Below are 21,713 nucleotides of genomic sequence, written 5' to 3'. Positions count from 1 at the left end.
CATTAAAATATTAAAGAAGCATGGTGCTAGATAAGATTTTAAGATCTATGGTGTTCTGTTGTCAGAACTCGTGACCGAACACCGTTAAGCCTTATAGTTGTATCTTGCATCATGCATTTTGAATATTTTCCCCCGTTGAACAGCTTGGCTAACGTTAGCTGGGACACACGGTATTTATGCAAGCATGAATCTTATATTCGTAATCTTATATTTGTTACGTAATGAATTCATCGCAATACAGCTATGCAGTGAGGTGAAGCTTACAAACATACTGCAGTGAATAATAATAATATTTGGGGTTTTACGTGCCAAAACCACTTTCTGATTATGAGGCACGCCGTAGTGGAGGACTCCGGGAATTTTGACCACCTGGGGTTCTTTAACGTGCAGCTAAATCTAAGCACACGGGTGTTTTCGCATTTCGCCCCCATCGAAATGCGGCCGCCGTGGCCGGGATTCGATCCCGCGACCTCGTGCTCAGCAGCCCAACACCATAGCCACTGAGCAACCACGGCGGGTACTGCAGTGAAGGAAAGCGATAATATGTGCTAGCACCAATTGCAAGCAACGTGTAATTATTTGGTATACTTAGGAGGCGCCTCCAGGACACCAAAGGGTCAACGGGGACATCAAAGCTGGAACCCGGATCGGTCCGTGGGCTGGCCGGGGGCTCGAAGGGGCCCATGGTAGTTCCTGCTTTGATGCACCCACTGTCCCTCGGGTGCCTTGGATATCCTGCACCACCCGCTTTACTATTGCGATTAGCATTCTTAGGTAACTACACGCACTTTCCGGTGTCTGATTATGTCCGTATCTAATCGTGTTCCCTCCAACTTGGGTCACTGGGTTCTGCATGGTCTAATAGTTCGACGGAGCATCGGGATGCAGTGCTGATTGAACCGTGTTCGAAATCAACCGTTGGACCAACCTCTCACTCCAACTTTGGTGTGCGTGCCACTGTGTAGGTGCTGCATTTCAATAAGCCTCTCTGACGCCAACGTGGGTCACTGACCGCCGATGACGGCATGTCTCCGAGGAAAGCGTCCTTTTATTTCAAAACGGCTATTTTTAAGTGTCACTTAAAGCCTTCGTAGAAACACATAAGTTATTCAACAAATACTGAAAGTGATGCTCTGAAATCTTGATATCTGAAAATTATTATTCGGCACCTTTATTCCTATCTTATGCTCCCCAGAAAGTGAAAAGCACGCGTTCCTGCGTTTATACCAAGCCTGGATAACATAAGCGGAGCTATTATATGACATATACTCAAAAAAGTGCCTCTAATGTGTTTACGACGGCAGGTTCCATATCTTAAATGTTGCATATCGAAGCAATACCCCCTTTTTTTTTTACCGTTCCCAGAAGCACCACAACAATCTCATTACGAGTTTCGCATTTCAGATGCGGCACTCTCCGACTTCTTCATATACCTCACGGTAGACAGGGACATTGGTTTGTCATGAAACAATTTATAATCAAGACATTGAAGGCGATATTAAAGTAGGTGTCAAAAGATGACTCGGGTTATCTAGGCTACCTAGATAACTAGGCTATCTAGGGGTTATCTAGGTAACTGGCAGAAACGGAGGGATGAGTGCGTTTCAAAAGAAAGGGATAAAGGTGCTGATGACTAATTTTCTGAAATAAAGCTTACAGAGCATCATGCCTCAGTCTTTATTGAAAAGCCCTCGTACAAGACACTTTTAGGCGGTGGAAATATTGCCTCAATGCTAATCATGTTAACGTTGATATTCATCGTGAAGTGGGTTCTGCCAGAATTCTTTTTAAAATATAATCTCAGGTGCTCTCCTGAGGCCTCCGTTTGACGCTATGTTGTATTTTCACATGCTAAACGATCTCATCGCAATAGAGGTCTGTACTGCGGTGAAGGTTGCTAAAACACATCAATCTGTATAGAACGCATTATGACCATTGCCTATATATAGGGTCCTGAATATTTGGCTACGCGTGTTAAAAAAAAATAAAGATTTTGCGCTCACCGCTGCACAGTTCTCGTTCAAATTTTTCAGAACGATCGCATTTTGGCATCGACTTCGTTTAGTATAATACTCGGCACAGTTAAATGCCCGGTTTCTAAGAAAAAAGTGGAAATTTTGCTGCGCTTATGGGGATGCGAGCTTTGACGCGGCCGCGGAAGCGTAAACTTGTGTCGCCACATGTCGTCATCTGCAGAAAGCAGTGTTTCATGGAGAGCAGTCGCCTGTTCCAGGACCTGGCAACACGCGGCAGCCCTCCCTGAAACGCTGCTCTCTGCAGATGACGGCAGGTGACGAGACAACTCTGTGCCAGGGCTGGCTTTTCAGACGCCATCTTTCCCATAGACGAAAACAGTTTCTCATTTTTGTATTAAAAACAGGCGACTAATCGTACCAAGTGTTATACTAAACGAAGTCGACGCCAAAACGCGATCGTTCTGCAAACTTTGAGCAAGAACAGTGCAGCAGTGTGCGCAATATCTTTTTTGAACACGCGCAGCCAAATATTCAGGGCATGTACGTTACTTATAAACACAACACATCTATGGCGATTCTACAAGAATGACTAAAGGCTCTTTTAAGCATAGGAAAATTTACGTCGTGTTTTTTGAGTTACGTATATGTTGTTCACTTCATAGCACAAATAAAAATCAGCGCCGATGACATTACTTGACCAAAAAAATGGCTGTGGCTTAGCTAAGGTTAAGCCCAGGATGCGAAGCATACTAGCCTTTATTTTAGTTGTTGAACCACTGTTTAGCCTGGTGAATTGCTGTTGCTTGGCTATATTTGGTTCGGCTAGACGAAGAAACAACTCATGCAGGCGAGCGCACGAGCTGAGACCCGGCTATGTAGCTACGCGGCCGCAAGCGAGCGCACGAGTTGAGCCTCCACTTTTGCAGCTGTTATGACGTCATATGGTAGCTACGCGGCCGCGCGCGGCGCAGCAAGGAAGAGCGTGGTTGTGCGGCTAGTATGCTTCGCATAAAAGCAGCGCGATCAGTGTCGTCTGCACAGAACACCAAATCTTCGTCTGCTACAGCGTTCCCCTCGTTTCAACAGATACCAAGAAAGCTTGCACTTCACTCATTTAGCGAATTATTATCAAAATAGTTGTCACCGGACAAGTTAATGAATTAAAACAATAAATATGGTCTCAATGAACCCTCTCGCCTAACTATTATTCGAACAAGAAACAGACGACGCGCTTTCACGACAGCACCGAAGCTCGCTGCCCCCGCAGCCACCGTACTGCAATCTCCGCTGGCTAAAAATGTCTTCTCAGAGCTCCTTAAGCGTAAGTTGTAGGTTAAGTAAATGCTACCTAACCATTTTGACGTTCTGGGCACTTTAAATGCAACGATAAACACGTATAAGCGCATGCACTCGCTTAACTTGTAGGGATCATCTGGTTCGGACTATGGAGGAATAAATCTTCACGAAGAACTGGAACGGCACCGACGAATGACTATGGAAAACATAGAACAACTAGAGACGACTATGAAATACGAAAAGGTAATATATCGAGCTTGAACGAAATCGGCGCTTTTTGGAGAGTACGATTGCTAACAATGTGACGTGCTTGCTTACAGTACAGGGAGGAAAAAGGTAATAAGTATTTCCTGCCGCCAGAAGGGCGGCTCAGCTGCTTTGCTAATGACCGACACTTGCTGCACCAAACGTTTTCAGAAACGAAAGAGATGTCAATGACTTGCGACAGTCTTTCCCCGATACCAGAAGCACCTGACAACACTGAGATGATAGTGCAAGAACTGGAGGAATGTAAGTACTGCTGAAAAAGAAAAAGAAATCAAACTCTCAGTGTGTGGTGGTGTTTTACTTTTGTTTGCCCGAATAGTAAAAAAAAGGCAGATACATTTAAGACTGTTTAAGGGTGGGATTGCGAAAGCATTTCAGTCGCTTCGTCGCGCAAGCTCTCGCCTGCGTTTTAATTGCTCCTCGGTAAAGCCATGTGAAAACGCGCCAAGCATCTCATCGCGCTCGCTTGCCCGCGAGGAGTTCCTAACTCGAAGGACCGTCAACGGCATTCAATTCGACACGAATGCTTTTTATTTTATACACCCATGACGTGGCGCCACCTCCTACCCATTGGCTGAGCCATTACGTACTAAACAAGGCACGCTCTAGGCCACGCGTATAGTCAGCCAGAGCCGTGGAGCCGCTGCGGCGTCCTTCAACCCAACATTCACCAGTCCTGCATAGTCAGAGAATGGAGGGCACAATGAAAGTCACACACAGAAAAGGCAGCGTTCATACTGTGAGTATAGAAATGTTGGTTTCACTTTAGAAGGGTGGTAGGGATGAGCACCTCACCAAAATAGGGTACCCTGCAGTCCGGTTGTATATCGAGTCCATCATAAACATGTTTTAGGTGTAGTGTCATTTGGATAAAATGTACCCTGGTAAGTACCACTGGTGAATGTTGGGTTGAATGCTACTGTAATAAATACCATGAAAGAAAGAAGAAAGAAAAAAAGAGCCACTGCGGCGTCGGGGTAGCGTTCTTGTCTCGCACCCCGGATGATCGGGTTCGATTCCCACCCAGACCGACATTTACCTAATATTATTTTCAGAAGCATTAATTTACTTTGTCTACAGGAACCTCCCTGAGAAATCTCACGTCGATTCGAGCATTCTTTTAATGTAGTTTTACTGTTCGGTAACGCAGCGGACTATAACGCAGGATTTTCGCGTAACGGGGAACATAATGCTTTCGCATTAAAAGCAACATTTGTTAACTTGTGAGACTTCCTTCGCTCTTTTTCCTAGGCACAGCCATAGGCTTTGCGCTTGCTGAAAAGTGCAGACCGGAGGAAAAACTGGGCGAAGCCGTTCAAGCATGCAAGATATTCAGGCAGTAAGTTCATCTACATAAAATAGGGCGCAATGTTCTCATATACGTCGATAACGCTGTTTTCACAGCCAGTAGTTCAGACGGCGATAGTATACGAAATAACTTTTGTATATATAATGACTATGGCAACTGTTCTAACGAGTAATATGCGCAAGAAAAAAGTGTTAATATGCAATGGAAAGCCATGCCATCGTGTTCTTTTATTTTAAAAATAAATTTCCCCTTTCTTTTGGTGAGATATACGACACTATGCTGTTCTTTCTCGCATTTCTATGCTCATCATCGTTGCATAACAGAACGCAGGGTAAATGTTTTTTTTTCAGCAAAATATCATGAGTCATTCCACTCTGTGAAGGTGGATGACCAGCGAAGCTGTTTAGCACACGACACAGAAATCACACAGAATTTTGAACAAATGTACAAACACATTTATTGTCTTGATCGGTGGTCATCGTGACGATAGGTACGCATACACATTCTCGTATCAGTCCTGCTATTATATGCGCAAGCATTTCAATGCCTACCCAACGAAAAATATGACCGTCACGTAATACAATGGATGGCTCATACCTCCTTAAAGCAACGGCTCATACCCCGTAAGCAAGCAAAGAAAAAAGGAAGTATTTACCAGGGAGTCTACTGATCTTGAATATGGTGCCTATTGATAACTAACCTGCTGAAAATGCACATCCAAGAGATGAGACGTATAAGCTATCGCACAGAATGAATCGATTTTGCATGAAATTCGGGAACTGAGTTTTTTCACACGCAGATTTGTTGACGGACACGAAATATCCACGAAACCTTAGCCGTAAACAGCTTCCCTGTCGTAAACTTCCTGGCTAGCACAAGAACTTATGGTGAACAGACAAGCAAACAACCAGACACCATTGTGGGCGCCGTTATCGTGGTGAAAATGAAAAGCTGACAACTCAAAAAAAAAAAAAAAAAAAGACGCCATCGCAGTTACGACGCCGTCAGCGTGCCTCACGTCTTTTAACACTGCCAATTTTCGTTCGCCATTAGGACTAGTATTAAAACTCATTCATAAGCACGTGCCAACATTTTACTGCCACAATACAACGTTGTGACTGAGAACTTTCGGCGCTGTTCGGGCGGGCACGAGGACTTCCGATATTTTTTTTTTCTTTCAGTTGACCACTTAGATGACGATAGAGTGGTACAGCTGATTTATATCAGACCTCTGGTCATGGCTTTTCTTTCAGGCGTGCTCAAGCCCTGCTGGCGGAAGCGGCGGAGCTGACTCGACTCGCGGAGCAGGCGGCCGAGACGGATTCGGACGACGAGCCCGGATCCGCCGGCACAAGCAAGAGTACTGCAATCAAATAAGCGCAATGCATTCTAATTTTGCTCTGCTCCAGTGCGGCTTTGAGTTGTTCTCAAGCGTGGTGTCAGATAAGGTAGAACATGTGTGCCGCTTATGGAAGATACCAGTATCGCCTGCCATTGTAAAAAAAAAAATTTAAAAAAATATCGACAATTTTCTTTCTTGACGTCCATTCAAGTGCGGCGTTTCTACAAGGGAATGAGATGGGTTCTGGCAACTCCCCTTTCGGCGCTATAACTGTATTTATCCCACATCCTTAACCTGTATTTTCGGGAGCGTCTTTTTGTACCACCATCGATAGCCATGCGTGCGTTGTCTTCCTCTAAGGGCTAGGAAGCTTTATGCGGAAAGCTCTTATCTAGACAGATGGTAATGGAGAAATCGCTTTTCTCAGCATCACCTGAGGCGAGTTTTGAAAGCGTATACTTCATAGGAAAAAAAACACTCGAGAAGTGCCGCGCGACTAGTCGAGCGGCACTTTCTTATTTTTTTCTTTTTTGCGGGCTTTCTTTAACGTGAAAGAGCGTATGCTTGGGCATATTGGTAATCCATGGTAACTTTTTTAGCGCATAAAACGGACTCAAAAGAACGACGCGGACACAGTGCTACTTGGGAAAAACGTTTAAAGTAAAAATAAAAAATAAAAGACATTTAAAAACAAACGTTTATGCAGCACGTACTGAACAACAGAAAAATGGATCGGGAATTTTTCATGATGGCCTACCATAATCTACTTGACAATTTTGCCCCGATAATGATATTTGAGTAGTTTATTACTGATTCTGTACTTAGTCAAAATCCCAAAAACTGCACGAGTTGCTCCAAGCAGCGGAAAACAACATTACCTTGGTTCTTTCCAGCTACTTGGCACTCCCATATTTAAAACTAACAAAAAATTAATTCCTACATAAAATCTGGACATCTTATCGAAATAACGCATTGTATTTAATGAATTGTATGATATGATTACTAGCTTTTCTGCGATTTACAAGTCATTCGGTATGTGCCACTGCATCTGTGCCTATTCTTGGCCGATCTTCCAGAATAGTTATATACGCCAGTGACAGAATCAGGTGTCCCGAAATGTAGCTAGCTACGCATAGTCTTACTACTCCCTGCACAATCCTGTAATGGCTATTCTTCTCTCCCAAGCATCGTGCATTGCCTTCGTGACATCGCTGCGTAAACGTCTCACACGGTACATCCACCCGACTTCGTGTCTGCCTTCCGGCATAGCTTGTGCAAGATATAAATACGGGACGAGCTTACAGATGTAACCTTTGCAGCGCGTAAACATAAACACTGAATGAGATTACACGTTGCATTCGGCGGTTTGCCTCGACGCATGGTCCGAGCGAACGGGAGTGGGTGCCAAAATATCACGAGGTTCTGCGCCCACACGACTACCCCTTTTGCCTCAGGACGTCACGGCACATATGCACCTCCTGGGAAACGTAAACTGGCCGAAGAGAATCTACTGTAATAAACATGGCGGAAGGAAAAAAAAAATAGAGAACGCTTAAACTTCGCCTTTAAGAGTGTAACGCGATGCCATTCAAAGATCCCTTACTGCTTCTCATGCTTCACGGCAACTGCAGCTTATGTAACCGCAATGTTTACCGGGAAACGCTGGTGGCGAACGCTATGCAACGAAGACGAGCTTTCTGGTAGAAATGCAGCCTCTTGCATGGGCGCGCATGCGTCGTATGCGCGGAGGCGAGCGCCATCTGGACGGTGTTGCAAGGAACCGGGCTCGCCGCTCTATGGAATGGTAGAAACGCTGGAAAACGGGCTTGTGTCGAGTTCCCGCGCATAGAATTATGTTTTTTTTTCCTTTATTCAAATTACAATCCGACGTTATCATGTCTGTAGGTTGCGTGTAAGTCGTACTTTACGATTTTTCTGATCTATTCTACTTTGAGAAATTCAACTAGTTCAGTAACGCCTCTGCGATACACGGAAACCCTGCATCGTTCGGTGTGCGTGGTTCGGAATGATTTTTCGCTCACAAGACGGTCGGCTCCCGCGCCGGACGCCGACACCGGATTTTCTGCGACAAAGGGGGCCCTACCAATCCGCGCATTAGGAGGAAACTGTGGAGGAATTCACGTGACACTTTTTCATGAAACGGCCTTGTCAGGGCGCAATAAGGGTTCTGTTATGGTAGTGTGTGCTCGTGTGATCCGCAGGTCTCGTACCTTAGCAAAGGTGTCCTGTGTGCAGGTTTGCGTTAGTCTCCGTGTTTTGCGCCGCTGTGTTAGCTACAGACCGTACGCTCCCGGCAGTTGTGGCCAAGCGGGACCGGAAGCAAAAAAAAAAAAAAAAATTTAGTGGCGTTTCACTTCGTGAAAGTGGGTTAAGCGCAAGCATATGGGTGTTGTTCCGTAGTTTCTAAGCTATGCCGTCTTGCCTGACACACTCGCATTGTTGCAAGCCGTCTAGTCCGCTCTTCAGGAGCCTCCTGGGCAGGCCTAGCCCGCAAGCACCGAACACGAGCTCAAGAAGACCGGCAAAAGGCGAGGGCTCGTGAGCCCAGAAGACTCCCGCGGAACGTGCTAGGGAAAGCGCGAGGAGGAAAGCGGAGGATACAGCGCAACCATGAGGCGGAAAGCGGAGCCAAAGCGCAAGGCGTAGTACCACGCAAGACGGGCTCTACGGCGACGACCGCCAAGAGACTGCGCCAGAGTAGCGCGCCGTCGTCTGTTCACCGATACTACGAGTATAATGGAAATAAAGCACTGGATGAGTGCAAGTCCTGCGGCGGCTGCTCTGAATTGCGCCTACACGTCACCCGCGCGCTGCCTCTCCCCATCAGCGAGGCAGTCGCACCACACTTCGCTCCGTTTGCAATGTACCGCATGATACAGACTGTCCCAGCCAGCCCATGTATCACGGCATGAAAACATGCATAGAGCGCGCTCAAATTTTGTATTAGGGAAACATCGTAATCATCGGTTAATTTTTAACGCGATAGCGTTAAGGGCCCCGTGTCGCAGAAAATCCGGCGTATGCGTTCGACCATCTTTATGGAAAAAATAATTTCAAAGCACGCATACCTAACCGCCCTTTTATCACCCAAGTTGCTCATACCTTGTCTTTCATTATGTACAAAATTATTCCTCATAATTTTGAGGACAGCCCACAAACAAATGTCATGTAAAAAAACAAAAAGCCATCAAAACAGGGACGCTGGTGGTGGTTTTCTCAAGTTTGAACTCGTGTTTAGCGCAATCTTCACGAGTCTTTTGTCTCGTTGTCGTCATTTTGCTAGGATTCGAGCTTCGGTTCCGGATTGCGCACGCTCTTCAGATGTGCGAGGTTGTGATCAAACCAGTCTATCATACCTTGCAGCTGTGGCCGCACTCACGGTCGAGGAATTCCCTTTAACCGTTAGCCATGAGCCAAAGCGTCGTTCTAAGGCTGAGTGCAACCAGTGACAGCATGTAACTGTCCTAGAACTGCGTGCTATGACCACATGCAACCAATATTCCATCTCGCCAGTAGATTGAATCACGCATTCCGTGAAAGCCTTCCAGTATGTTTTTCCTTTTTTCCAGGCAGAATTTTTAAAGGGCCCCTCACCAGGTATGGCCATTTTGAGCCGACAAGCGCAGAGCATACAATGCGCTCTAACGATTGTGTTTGCAAAGAATTACATCGCTATACGCCGCGGAAAGCTCTGAAATTTCAATTCGAACGCAGTTTTCCCTTTCCCTCGCGGCGACCGCGCTCCACGCTGGACGGTGACGTAGCCGTGTCCGCAGTGTGACTTCGACAGTTATTGAAGGTAACATCTGCTATTTGTGTGATCTGTTGCTTGAATTGACGAACTGAAGTTTAGAGAATAAAACAAACGAAATGTCTGCGTGTTTTTTTTTGTTTTACTTCGCGCCGAAGTGAGATGTACTTCCGATTCGTCTGCTTGTTCCCACGGCGAGCAATCACGTGCGTAGGTACCGAAATTATGCCATTTTCTACCGTGTTCCAGCGCGTGATAATGCTCTACGATCCGCTTGTTCTGCCTCGGTATTCGTGTAGCACCGAATTATACTGCTAGTCATGGGTCCTCGTGCACAGCGCGTAAAATCGTGCGCTGCGCGGAACGAGACATCACAACAGCTCGCGCGCAATGCCGTCAGCTGAAGTGCGCAGCGCCGAAAAAAGAAAGAAAGCGAGAAAAAAATGAAGGCGGGGCCCATGACGCATGTGTCACGTGAACCTCGAGGTTTGGTATGGGAGAACGCAGGGAAGGAATTTCGCTTGCGGAGGCTAGATGGGGCGATTGGAGAGAGTTTCGCTACGCAGTGAAGCTCGCCTTCTGAAATCATGGGTTCGCAGCACTGAACTATTTCCATCTCGGCTATTAATGAGCCGATCTGAAATTATTTTGCGGCAGAACGCTCCCTAGAGGACACGTAACAACTTCCAGCATATAACAAACATTTGCTATCGGACCTGGTGAGGGGCCCTTTAAGAATGGTGTACTCGCACTGCGTCTAGGCACCACATGCTAAAGATAGCTCTGGCTATATAACTTGGCCAAATGAGGTTGCAAGCAATGTGATCTGTTCATAACAAGTGTTTCTCATTTTCCAGGTTAGGCCACCCTCTTCGTATCAAGCAATACGTTAAACTATGTTTACCAGCGAAGGTGGACTTTGGTATCAAGCAATATCCTACAGAATAATTTGCAGTGAAGACTGGCTGTTTGTTACTTACAACTATGCATAACCAAAAAAAAGGAGCAAATAAAGTTCTTTGTTAACACATACAAAAAAGGTCTCGTGATTCTGGGAAAGAAAAAAAAAACACACAGGACCCCACCTTGTCAAAACTCTCTGGCACAGCATTTATTTTACAAACCCAAGCAGTCTATCACTCACTCTTAAATAGCATGGAAGGAGGCGCACTGCCAACAGGCCAGAACCACCAAATGTTTCTGCTGTCCTGTTGGCAAACTGTTATGTACAAGACAAGACCAACAACAGATCAGAAGAAAAATGCTATCCACAAAACAAGGACACGTGGGAAGGTGAACAGAACACTGGATGCCGATGCATTCAAGCAAAACAGCACAAGTTAAAAGCAGCACAATCAGCCTGACAATTGCTCCACATTTGTTTCATATTCAATGATTAAAAAGAAAAGCTAGTAATTTTGCTCCTGCAGGGGAAAGTGGAAAAAGAAAAAAGAAGTGAAAATCAGAGACAAGACAAAAGGGACTTGTCGTTGTGAGCTAGCATTTAGAACCTGGGTCAGTGACTGTTCCAACACATCAGGGCATACCCTGCCTGCTCTATAAGACGATTTACACACACTCAAGAGCTGTGCGTAGCAGCAAATGTGGGGCTCTGTGACTGCTTGCAAAGGTCAAGGCATCTCCATACGCATTTTGCGGCACTGCAGTGCTGAAAGCTAAATATGAGTGAACTAAACCAGGCCTAGGTATTGGTTCTCCAGTAAGTGACTATCAGCCATTTGGAAGGTCATCATCACTGGGGCTTTTTTTAAACTCTTTTGTCAAGGTCAAATCCCGCCATACATTCCTGTAGGATCTAATTGAGGGGAGGGGGTGACACATGGTCCTGCCTTGAGCCAACCATAGCAGGCAAAATGGCGGTTCAACATTGGCAAGATGTCCAGAAGAGAGCCCCAGGAATAATTTTCAAAAGTTACAGCAATGTGAAGAGCATCATCACATGTGGCTGCCATGATGACCATGGACTACCAGCACACTTGGCATGGCACTCTTCTTTTGGTTCTCCAACAGCAAAGTATTCCACATAAAAAAGAAAAGCATCAGAATATATGCTTGAATCAAACTCTTGTGCCTGTAATATGTGTGAGCCACAGCAACAGATGAACAATTTGCAAGGTCTGTGTTGGCTGTACACAAGTCTTGTTAGTTTCCAGGAAGGATCAAGGAGCCAGCCTGACATAATGCCACTGCCACAGAGCCGGCGATGGTAGGATTTAGCAGTTACACCTCAAGTGGACGCCGTGCAGAGAAGGCATTCATAGGTGGACAATGTGGTCACCGCACTCAAGGACTCGCACAGCTTGAGAGGCGGAGGTCTAGGCCAGCCGTGTGCTACGCCATGATCTTGTTCACGATCGTCTGATGCAAAGTCCCAAGTTGAGCTGTCCACTTGTCCAGCGCATTGTACCGGGCAGCACCTTGCCCCTTGCTGTCCAATTCGAGAACCTGATTCACCTGGTCGATGCGACCCTGGATCATGCTGCACCAAAGCAAAGCAACAAGTAGAATGACAAGATAACATTATGAGAAAAATGTGGTAGGAAAGGGGTAAAATGCCAAATTCAAGTTTCAATATAAATAAGTTGTATTTGCAGCAAAAAACCTTCATAAAATTGTGCATTTAGGTTTCAATTTTTCAGCAGTAAAAACAACTTCACGAATTCTCAGAGTATTCCTGATGGATAGTCTCATCAGTAAGCACTCATAAACAAATTTCAGGAAGGCTGGGGCCATAACAGCGTAGTCATTAGCGCTAGTGTGTGCAGTGTAGATCGCGCTGAGCGCAATGCATCAACGTGGCTAACGGCCTACGAGATTTGCATGCGTTGCATCTCGCGACACCGTAAATCCTGGGACACCATGGCTGACCGCACTTAGTGCTCACAACTGTGATCAGATGGCGCCCAAAAATTAAAAACAAAGCTACGAGGGTGAATCAGGGGAAGTCTTTGCCCCTATTTTTTTTTTTAGCTAAATTAAGGCTGCAAACGTGCGAAGTCAACACATCCGTTCCCAGCAGTGGACCTTTCTTGGATGGGCTCCACTTTATCTGCCGGTAGCTATGCGGCATGGCGCTGCTCTCAGTTGTTGACGGTGGCGGTTGTGCTTCACATATCCATGGTGTTTGAGCAACGAAGTGCGATTCCTTTTCTATGGAGCAAGAGACAAACGGCCATCGAAATCCACAGGGAAATGCAGCCCATGTATGGGGAAAGGTGTCTCGCTTTGAGAAGTGTGAGGTGTTGGTGTTGCGAGTTCAGGGAGGCTACGTGCCTCATTGACTGACGACAACTGGAAGAGTCTGGACCACCCACCATACAGTCCGGACTTCACCCCTAGTGATTTCCATGTTTTTGGTCCACTGAAGAAGTTCCTGGCAGGACAGCGATTCACGTGCGAAGATCAAGCCAAGAAAGCAGTCTGACCGTGGTTCCACAGTCAGTTGGACGAATTACACCACAGATGCATCTAATTTAGTGTTGCAATGGAACAAATGTTTGAACCGGTGCGAGGACTAAGTAGCAAAATAGTATCAGGTACGTAGAATATATGTACCCTATTTTGGCTAATAAAAAACAGGGGCAAAAGACTTTCTAATTCGTCCTCGTAAAAAGATACGAATGTCTGTCCCGAGTTTTGCCAGAAAGGCTGACCATTGATGGCAATAGGAAAGAGACAACTACACAAAGTAAGGTTCTTAGTTTTATCGGCGTCACATGTTCTCAGGCAAACATGAATATATCTCACTCGATGACCATGAACTCTCTGTCAAAATGTGAATGAACGCTTGGCACCGTGTCACGGAAACTAGAGATTACACAACTGTCAACACTAGATGCAGGGAGCACAATGCACATCAAAGCACCAACCGTCTCGGCTCACCCTTCGAACTTGCCGCAGATCACCTCTAAGATACATTGCATGGCCTGCTTACGAGGATGAGAAGCGCGAGTCAAGGCACATTCACACCGAAGGAGGAGCGGCCAAAGCAGGCAAGTAGGCAAGAGGAAAGCAGGTGACTCCGATTTTGGTGTGAATGTGCCTTTAGGGAAAAAGAGGGCCCACAGGCCAACGCCTCCTGGACAGCGTTGCATAGGCATGCATCCCTGACCCCTGCCTACCTCCCCCACCCTCCTCTCAACCTCTCCCCATTACCCTTACGCAGAACAATAGTCAGCTCTTGTGATTTTTCGAGCGCTGTGAGATACCGCGTTCTCAGCGGCCTTCACAAGTTGCTTATTAATGTCACAAATAGCACACCACTCTAGAAGCGCTGTTTTCTGTCTAGCACGTCTCGGCGTGTGTGCTCTGACAGCTTTTTAGAACGCAGCTCTTACGTGGCTGTTCCTGCGTTGAGAGTTGGCATGCCTTGGCGTCATAACTCGTAGCCTAGTGGATGAGCACAGCAAAAGATGAAAGCCAACGTGGAGGTCAGTGGAAGATGAAAGAATAGGGTGCGAGGAGGAAAATGGAGGACGAGGCTACAGTGAAAGCATGAGGCGGAAAGTGGAGCAGGAGCGAAGGAGAGACGCCTTGCGCATGCGCTGAGTTGCTGGCAGCCATGGCATCCGCAATTTCATCTGCAGTTCCAGGGATGGGGGGGGCAGGTTCTCGGAGATCGCGTCGCCTCTCGCGATCTCATCATTTGCGAGGCAGACACGCCACACTTCGCTCCATTTGCAATGCGTTGCGCATGAGACAGAATGTCCACGCGAGCTACGCTACACACAGTGCTCTCTTCCTAATATAAACTGTATACGTACATAATCATAATAAAAAATATTGACACGGAAAATGAAAACACGTATAGAACTGCACTCAAATTTACATTAGGGAGTATCGTAATCATTCGTGAACTTTTCAGAGCACAGGTCCTAGATGCCCTTTCTTGCCGCGAGCATCGGCGTTCAGGCGTAGCAAAGCAAACGAGCACAGTGAAAGATGAGAGCAAACATGGCATGCAGCGGAGGATGAAAAGAATAGCAAGAGAGATGAGGCCCCAGGAGGAAAGCAGAGAGGAAGGTGCAGCGGAACCAAGAGGCGGAAAGCAGAGGAGAGTACAGCAAAAGCGTAAGAGGCATAGCGCAGCGACAGTGGCTACAAGATGGTGCCAGAGCAGCATGCGTCGCCCGGGAGGTTTGTCGGCGGCAGCTTCTGTGAATTGCGGCCATGCATCACCCATGCAATGGTTCTTGCGATGTCCAGATTAGTGAGGCAGTGGAGCCACATTTCACTCCCTTTGCAACATGCCGTATGAGACCAATTGTCCACACCAACCAATATATCGCGAAATGAAAACACGTATAGAGCTGCACTCAAATTTCGCATTAGCGAGTATCGTAATCGTCGCTGAATTTCTTGTGTCGATCAAACTTTTAATGCAGAAAGACACTTGGAGTATCTTTAACCTTGGCAAAAATAATTTTTTTTCTAGATTTACTAGCCAAGCAGACTGAAAGTATGTGTTTCAAATGGCTGATAGATTTGTTAAATCGAAACCGTGTCACAAAGTTACTTCATTAAATCACAAAGAAAAAAAACTGTTTGCTGGAACTAAGATAGGAAAATGGAAATAGTTTGTTATATCGCAGTCTGACTTGTTTCCTTGCACCAAAACTAATAGTATGTAATGGTTTCGATGCACCTGTTGCACGAATGTGTGTAACTGACATTAGGTTGCCATGCTCAACAGCATTCTAAAGACATCACCACTACTAGTGATACTCGCTCGCAAGAAATAGGTCCCTGTACTTGGCCATGAACTTTGGTTATCATGACCCTTTAAAACATCATTCCTTTTTCATTACCTTATTATGTATTTATAGCATATCCTTGTTTTTGCCTCTTTCCTCTAATAATGTACAATATGTACCTTGATGCTTATAAGCAAATAATTACAACGACATACACACATGCACACACATCTCCTGATAGCATCTAAGCAGCAAGAAATAATTTCTTTAGTTGTGGTTAACTGCAACTAACAAGTGTTCAGGTGCTCATAATACAGCTGGCCACAAAAGCTAATGCTCAAAATATTTGCTACACCAACGAAAACATGTGATGACAGTCACTGCCTTCTTTAACGCCAAGCTACTGAGAAGCACAGATACCGTATTTACTTGGAATCTAACACGCATCCCCCCCCCCCCCCCCCGATAAAATGGGACCAAAAATTGCGCGTGCGTTAGAATCGTGTACGACCTTAATTCTGCGTTACCATATTGCCATCGGCATTTCAAGATGGCCGTCTCGCACGGGCTTCAAGCCTAGTTGCCATAGCTTCTTCCATGAGCTGTAGTATGTGTGCTTAGATTAGTGCAACCGTCCCCTTTCCGGTCTTTCCGTTTTCCGCATTTGCTCTATCAGCATGGAAGTGCCGACTGCAAAGACACGCCAAGTTCATCACGATGCTGCAATTAAAAGGAAAGTGATCGCATGTGTGGAGACGGACGGAAATCAGGCCGCATCATGGCCGTTCAGTTCCCAAAGCTTGCATGCGGGACCGGCGCAAGCAGAAGCTTTCTACTCCGGCTGCAGCTACGTATGGCACGGCCGCGCGGCCCCTATCTTGCAAGTATCTACGATGGAGACAGAGTCTACGCATCTCTGCGCACCGTGCTGGGTTCTCGTCGCTTAGTGCGCGTTGAAGCTAGAGGTTGCAGAAAGGTCAATTCTCTTGCTCCTGCTACCGCACATCCCCACTCCAGCGTTTTGATAGGAGTTTCCGCGGTCATTGCGTGAGCCGTGGTCATGTTTGCTTATGTGCGCGTGACACCATGCTTGTTAATTTAGTCAGTAAGCGAATGTTTGAATGTTTATACGGTCAATAAAACTACTATCCTTACTTTGCCTATAGCTGTCTACGAATTTGCTATCGTAACTAATGCTTCGCCTTTCGGGCGAAACTGCGACTTCTTTTATTTATCGCAACTTTAGTGCATTGGGAGTAAATCTTTGTTTTTCCAAATGAAAGTTGCAATCCTGCATGAAAGAATGAGGTGCATGGTACTGTAAAGGACTTTTCCTTTTTTAGGTCGCAGTAAACAGGTACATGTTACAATCGAGGGCGGGTTTGTTCCCCCACCCCCCCCTTTATTTTTTGGTTGTGGAAAACGGGTGTACGTTACAATTGAGGGTGCGTTAGAATCTAGTAAATACGGTACCTACTATGTGGTTTCTTTTTTTGTTAGGAAACCCCTGAAGGAATGTCTAACATTATCAAAGTCCCCAAAGTAAATGAATTTTCTCATAAAAGAATGTCACCGAATTGTGAAGTTGACAATGCCAAGATATTATTTACCTCACATTACTAACACTGCCTAAACTGTTTCAGGCTGTTGCAATGCTGAGTTTAGCAAACATTTCACAGACTTTTGCACAAACCATCAGCTAGCTGCAGTACTAAAAAGTCTGCATTTTTCTAACTGCTCATATACTCCAGTAGAACAACGCAGCGATGTAAGAAAGAACCTTTGTCATCCATAATTTTGTCACAACAAAGTGTCAAAGGTAGTGCTCTTGCATGGTGGCCATGACACACAAGAACAATACAAATATGTTACATACAAAACCACCATTTGCCAGGTTACTGCATGAATAAGTTTCAGAACTACAGTACTACATCACATTGCCTAATAGAGAAAAATAAAAACACGAGATGCCCACCTGTCCAAAATACAAGACACTAGAAGATTTTCCACTTCACTTGAGTCTATGTTGAGTTCCTGGTAAAAAAAGATAAATATAAATAAACAAACTTATAAAAAGAGCCACCCAATGATTAGCAATGAATGTAGAAAACGTACCTTTGATATAAAAGGTATGTGAATCCTAGTATAAGGTGTGATGAGCTTTATTAAGACTTGTGTTCGAATGTTCCTAAGCAGGTCTGTGGAAAAAAAAAAAAAAAAATATTTGATACAACAGTAAAGACAAGGAAAAGCACCATGTAATAAAGTTCTTTAATAATACTTGCACTAACCTTCAATGTGCTCTCTGATGAAAGGGTCATCCATTATGTTTCTCCTGTTGGTTTTCAATATTAACTCAAATTCACTGATGTCATTATTCTGGTAGGCACTGCAAGGACACAGTGGCATTAATTATGTTTGCAAAATCTTTAACAAAATACGAGGGGAGGGGAGGAGAACAAAAAGTAACAAGAATTTTTTTATTGAGATAGAAAGGAAGTTATTGGCATAAAGTGCGACTAGATGTGCACACCACACTATTGTTTCTATTAGATGGCCAAGCTGTGCCCTTGTGTAAGGTTTCGCCTGCTCCCTGCATTGTTTTTATTTAGCCTCTGTCGCTGTCTGCATCAGTTTTATGAAGACAGACGTTAAAGAACATTGCATGTGCTTGAAGTTCTGTTGAATCTTGGGAAGCTTTTTTTATATCAGAAAGCTTGTGCACTTTAAGCTTGCATTGCAAGATGAGACAGTCAACAAGAATTCTTATGTTCAAGTGTCCCAGCAGCTTATGATGCAATTCAAACAAAGCAAAGGGCTCAAGCGAGCGGCTTGTGCATCACGACAACACTCCCACCTATACAACAGTGCACGCAGTACATCGACAAAAATGAGATGGCAATGTTACCTAATTTATACGATCCTTCTTATGTTGCCCCTTGCTATCTCTAAAAATATAAATGAGACCATAACGAGTGTTATAAAAATGTGGAGCACGCAGCGAAGTATGCGACAGAAGCGTTTAAGGGCATGAGCTTGCATAAGTCACTGAACAGTATTGAACAATGGCTAAGGAGGTGGGGCAGGTCCATTGCGTTCCAAGGATAGTTGTACGATAATGATTAACATTTTGGAATGTTTAAAGAAATATGTGATTTAGAAAAAATAAACAGTTCTCATTAATTTTGGGTCAGCCCTCACACAACTAGCCCAAAGTGTCTCGTGCATGGGCAATTCCAGGCAATATACACGAAACATGGCAGCACTGCGCACATTTTCTGACCGAGGGAACTGATAATAAAGCTATAGCAGGCTAACAACCATCAAAATCCATGTTGTATGTAGTTGTACACAATACCTGATAACAAATGCCCTATGTATTAATTTTTTTCCCAACAATCTAACTTACAATCACAGAATGGCGCTGACAGTTGTTAAAAAAAGAACTGACTTCCATGACTATAATGGTGCACTTCTATCAAAGAAATCATCAGAGCCCTGGGCGACCTTTTAGAACAGTTGTAGTGTAAGCTACAGCACTGTATTAGGCAATCATGTAAACCTTATGTACAAACTTGCTGAACTGCCACCCCTGTACAACATATAACAAGATAGGAGAAGTATATCACAAGAAGCCAACAAACATTGACACCAAGGACTACATAGAGGAAATTACTTGCACTTAATAAGTGAATAAAATAAATGATAAATTAATGGAAATCAAAGTGGATGAAAAACCAACTTGCTGCAGGTGGGTAACGATCTCACGTCTTCGCATCCTCGAATCCAGCAACATTGATGCCTTCAGGTAGCATGTGTGGGTTTATTGACCGGTTGCCTTCACCCAAAAAGATCCCGTTCTCATGATGCCTGTGGCAGAAAGGATGTTCCACATCCGCCGCCAAGGTTTGCGAGTGGTGGCGCTGGCTAACACTCTCAGGGCCCTCTAGTAGGAAACAAATACCCAAGAAAGTGGATGGGAAAATGGCGTCATGGTAGCTCAATTGGTAGAGCATCACATGCGTAATGCGAAGATGTGGGATCGTTGCCCACCTGTGGCATGTTGTTTTTTCATCCACTTTGATTTACATTAATTTATCATTTCTTTAACTCACTCATTAAGTAAAAGTAAATTCCCTTATGTAGTCCTTGGTGTCAATGTTTGTTGCCTTCTTATGAGATGATTAATAAAAATCGGGCCCCTCGGTCAACCCCCTTTTTCTCATTTAAGATATGAGAAGGTAACCTCAAACACACTGACAATAAAGAGATGCCTTCTTCAAGGCACACTTTCCAAAACAAACAATGCTAAGTGCAGTACAGCAGCTTTAAATAAACCTCAGTGAAATGTCGGCAGTGTGAGTAGTGGGTCACTAGCTCAAAATATGATTAATCACACAAAACTCCCATTTCAACCACACATGGCACTTAGAATTGCATCAGCTTCTACAGAGCACAGGCATTCCTATTCAAGCTTCATCTGCTAGGACAGCTACCTTTTCTTTATATACAAATCCTCAACAGACGGTGCAATGGCTTCTTTGAACCAACAACCAGTCACATCTTTTGCATGGCCACATTTAGGGACTGGCTTAGAGCTTTGATGGCGATGATCTAGAGGGCACCTCAAGAATTTTAGAACCAGCAAAATCAACAATATTTTTTTGATGTTCAAAGGAGCTGAAGGAAGCGAGACGAGACCTTCATGCTAATACTATGTTACTCTCAATCCCCATTCGAACATTGTTCGTGTCAGAATAAGCACTATCTATCAACGAAGAGCTGCGCATGCATAAGCTACTGCCTTTACCTAAACCTAACGCGCAGCTTTTTTCTGAGAAAATGGGTCCGAAAATTGCCTGCTCATTACAATGGGATAAAGATCAAAACTGCGTTTGTGGTGTTGGTGACAGCCTACCATCAAAACTGTCCGACGTAGCATCATTGCAATCACAATATGGCAACAGATTAGAATTGGGTTAACGGTGCTGCTGATTCATTTTGTGCTCGACAATGAACTTGAACGGTAATTTCAGCCAATAACATTTGCAGATACCATCCCTTTCGTGAGATTATGTGTGACTTGGCACTGGATGCGCCAGCGTAATCGGCCGGCAGCATTTCTGGCACTGTGCAAGCTCGCCATCTGCGAAAAGTGCCAGGAGCGCTGTTGGACGCATACTTCGACAATCCAATGCAGAGTCCTGCAATCTGACAGTAGTATCCCTAAAAGTGACTGCTTGAGAATGTTGCCTCTGGATGCTTCATATCTGTGGCCAATGAACCACAAATGGCGACGATGATGCACGACTTTCATTACGACAGCTCATTAAAAAAAAAAAAAAAAAAAAGTTTCCCTTCTATGAAGAATAAATCCCGCACGTCTCATTTGTTTCTGATTGTGAACATGGGGACACGCTTATTTCTATTTTATAAATCGGGTGCAGGTTACGTTCAAGTGCTCTCTTATTTTGATACATTGCCTGCAAAAACTAGCTGTGTATTACCATATTTACTCGCATAATAATCGCACCCTTTTGTAAAAAAAATTGACGCAATGCAGGGGTGCGATCATTACGCGGGTTAAATTTTCCGCGATAAGAAGCAATTTTTTTTTTTTATCATTTCACGTTTGCTTTGGGCAGGTGGCTGCCACTGTGACAGTGCGGAACAATAAAACAAAAATGGCAGCTGGCGCAGCAAGCCAAACACGATTATTTTTCTTCTTGTGGGTACATTACATGCATAGAAAGTTTCTTCTGTATCAGTAATGAATAATATTGTTAATATCGACAAGTTTGTGGCAATAACGTAGCCATGTCCCCTTTGAGGAGACAGAAACAGAAATGGGCATGCTTAGCTGCCAGTGACATAGAAACACATAGCGGGCATGCTGCGAAAAGTGCAGCATTTGTCTTCACTACTATCCTAATACGGCACGTTTCTGCTAAGGGTGGGCAAATATCTTAGCTGTATTATAAGCGTCGGCATATGAATAGGGTACACTTCTAAAGTATCAGTGTAAACGTGGCTACTA

At 44.7% G+C, this 21,713-nt stretch overlaps 2 protein-coding genes across 4 annotated transcripts in view; one reads left to right on the top strand and one right to left on the bottom strand.

Moving 5' to 3' along the window:
- The first annotated feature begins 3,217 nt into the window (after positions 1–3,217).
- Positions 3,218–11,339, top strand: LOC126541751 (uncharacterized). 3 transcript variants are annotated; one of them, XR_008614817.1, is made up of 7 exons: positions 3,218–3,297; positions 3,402–3,515; positions 3,593–3,608; positions 3,690–3,782; positions 4,791–4,878; positions 6,102–6,296; positions 10,820–11,339. XR_008614817.1 is itself a non-coding variant. In XM_055076890.1 (7 exons), the coding sequence occupies exons 1-7, from the start codon at positions 3,274–3,276 to the stop codon at positions 10,822–10,824; spliced, it is 447 nt and encodes a 148-aa protein (XP_054932865.1). In that variant the 5' UTR covers positions 3,218–3,273; the 3' UTR covers positions 10,825–11,339. The 3 variants fall into 3 exon arrangements, 2 of the variants coding, with proteins under 2 accessions (XP_054932865.1, XP_054932864.1); XM_055076890.1 differs by having other exon boundaries at positions 6,102–6,208; XM_055076889.1 differs by lacking the exon at positions 10,820–11,339 and having other exon boundaries at positions 6,102–10,813.
- alien (COP9 signalosome complex subunit 2 alien) overlaps positions 11,049–21,713 on the bottom strand; it is a 28,471-nt gene continuing 17,806 nt past the window's right edge. Inside the window, exons 7-10 of the mRNA XM_050188652.3 lie at positions 17,968–18,065; positions 17,792–17,874; positions 17,652–17,710; positions 11,049–12,462 (exon numbers count right to left, since the gene is read on the bottom strand). Of these exons, the coding sequence (XP_050044609.1) occupies positions 12,315–12,462; positions 17,652–17,710; positions 17,792–17,874; positions 17,968–18,065 (388 nt within the window). The 3' untranslated portion in view covers positions 11,049–12,314. The remainder of the gene's footprint in view (positions 12,463–17,651; positions 17,711–17,791; positions 17,875–17,967; positions 18,066–21,713) is intronic.

The sequence above is a fragment of the Dermacentor andersoni genome, chromosome 2 (assembly GCF_023375885.2).
Source record: "Dermacentor andersoni chromosome 2, qqDerAnde1_hic_scaffold, whole genome shotgun sequence".
Classification (NCBI taxonomy): Eukaryota; Metazoa; Arthropoda; class Arachnida; order Ixodida; family Ixodidae; genus Dermacentor; species Dermacentor andersoni.
This window is presented reverse-complemented; position numbering and strand designations above follow the sequence as displayed.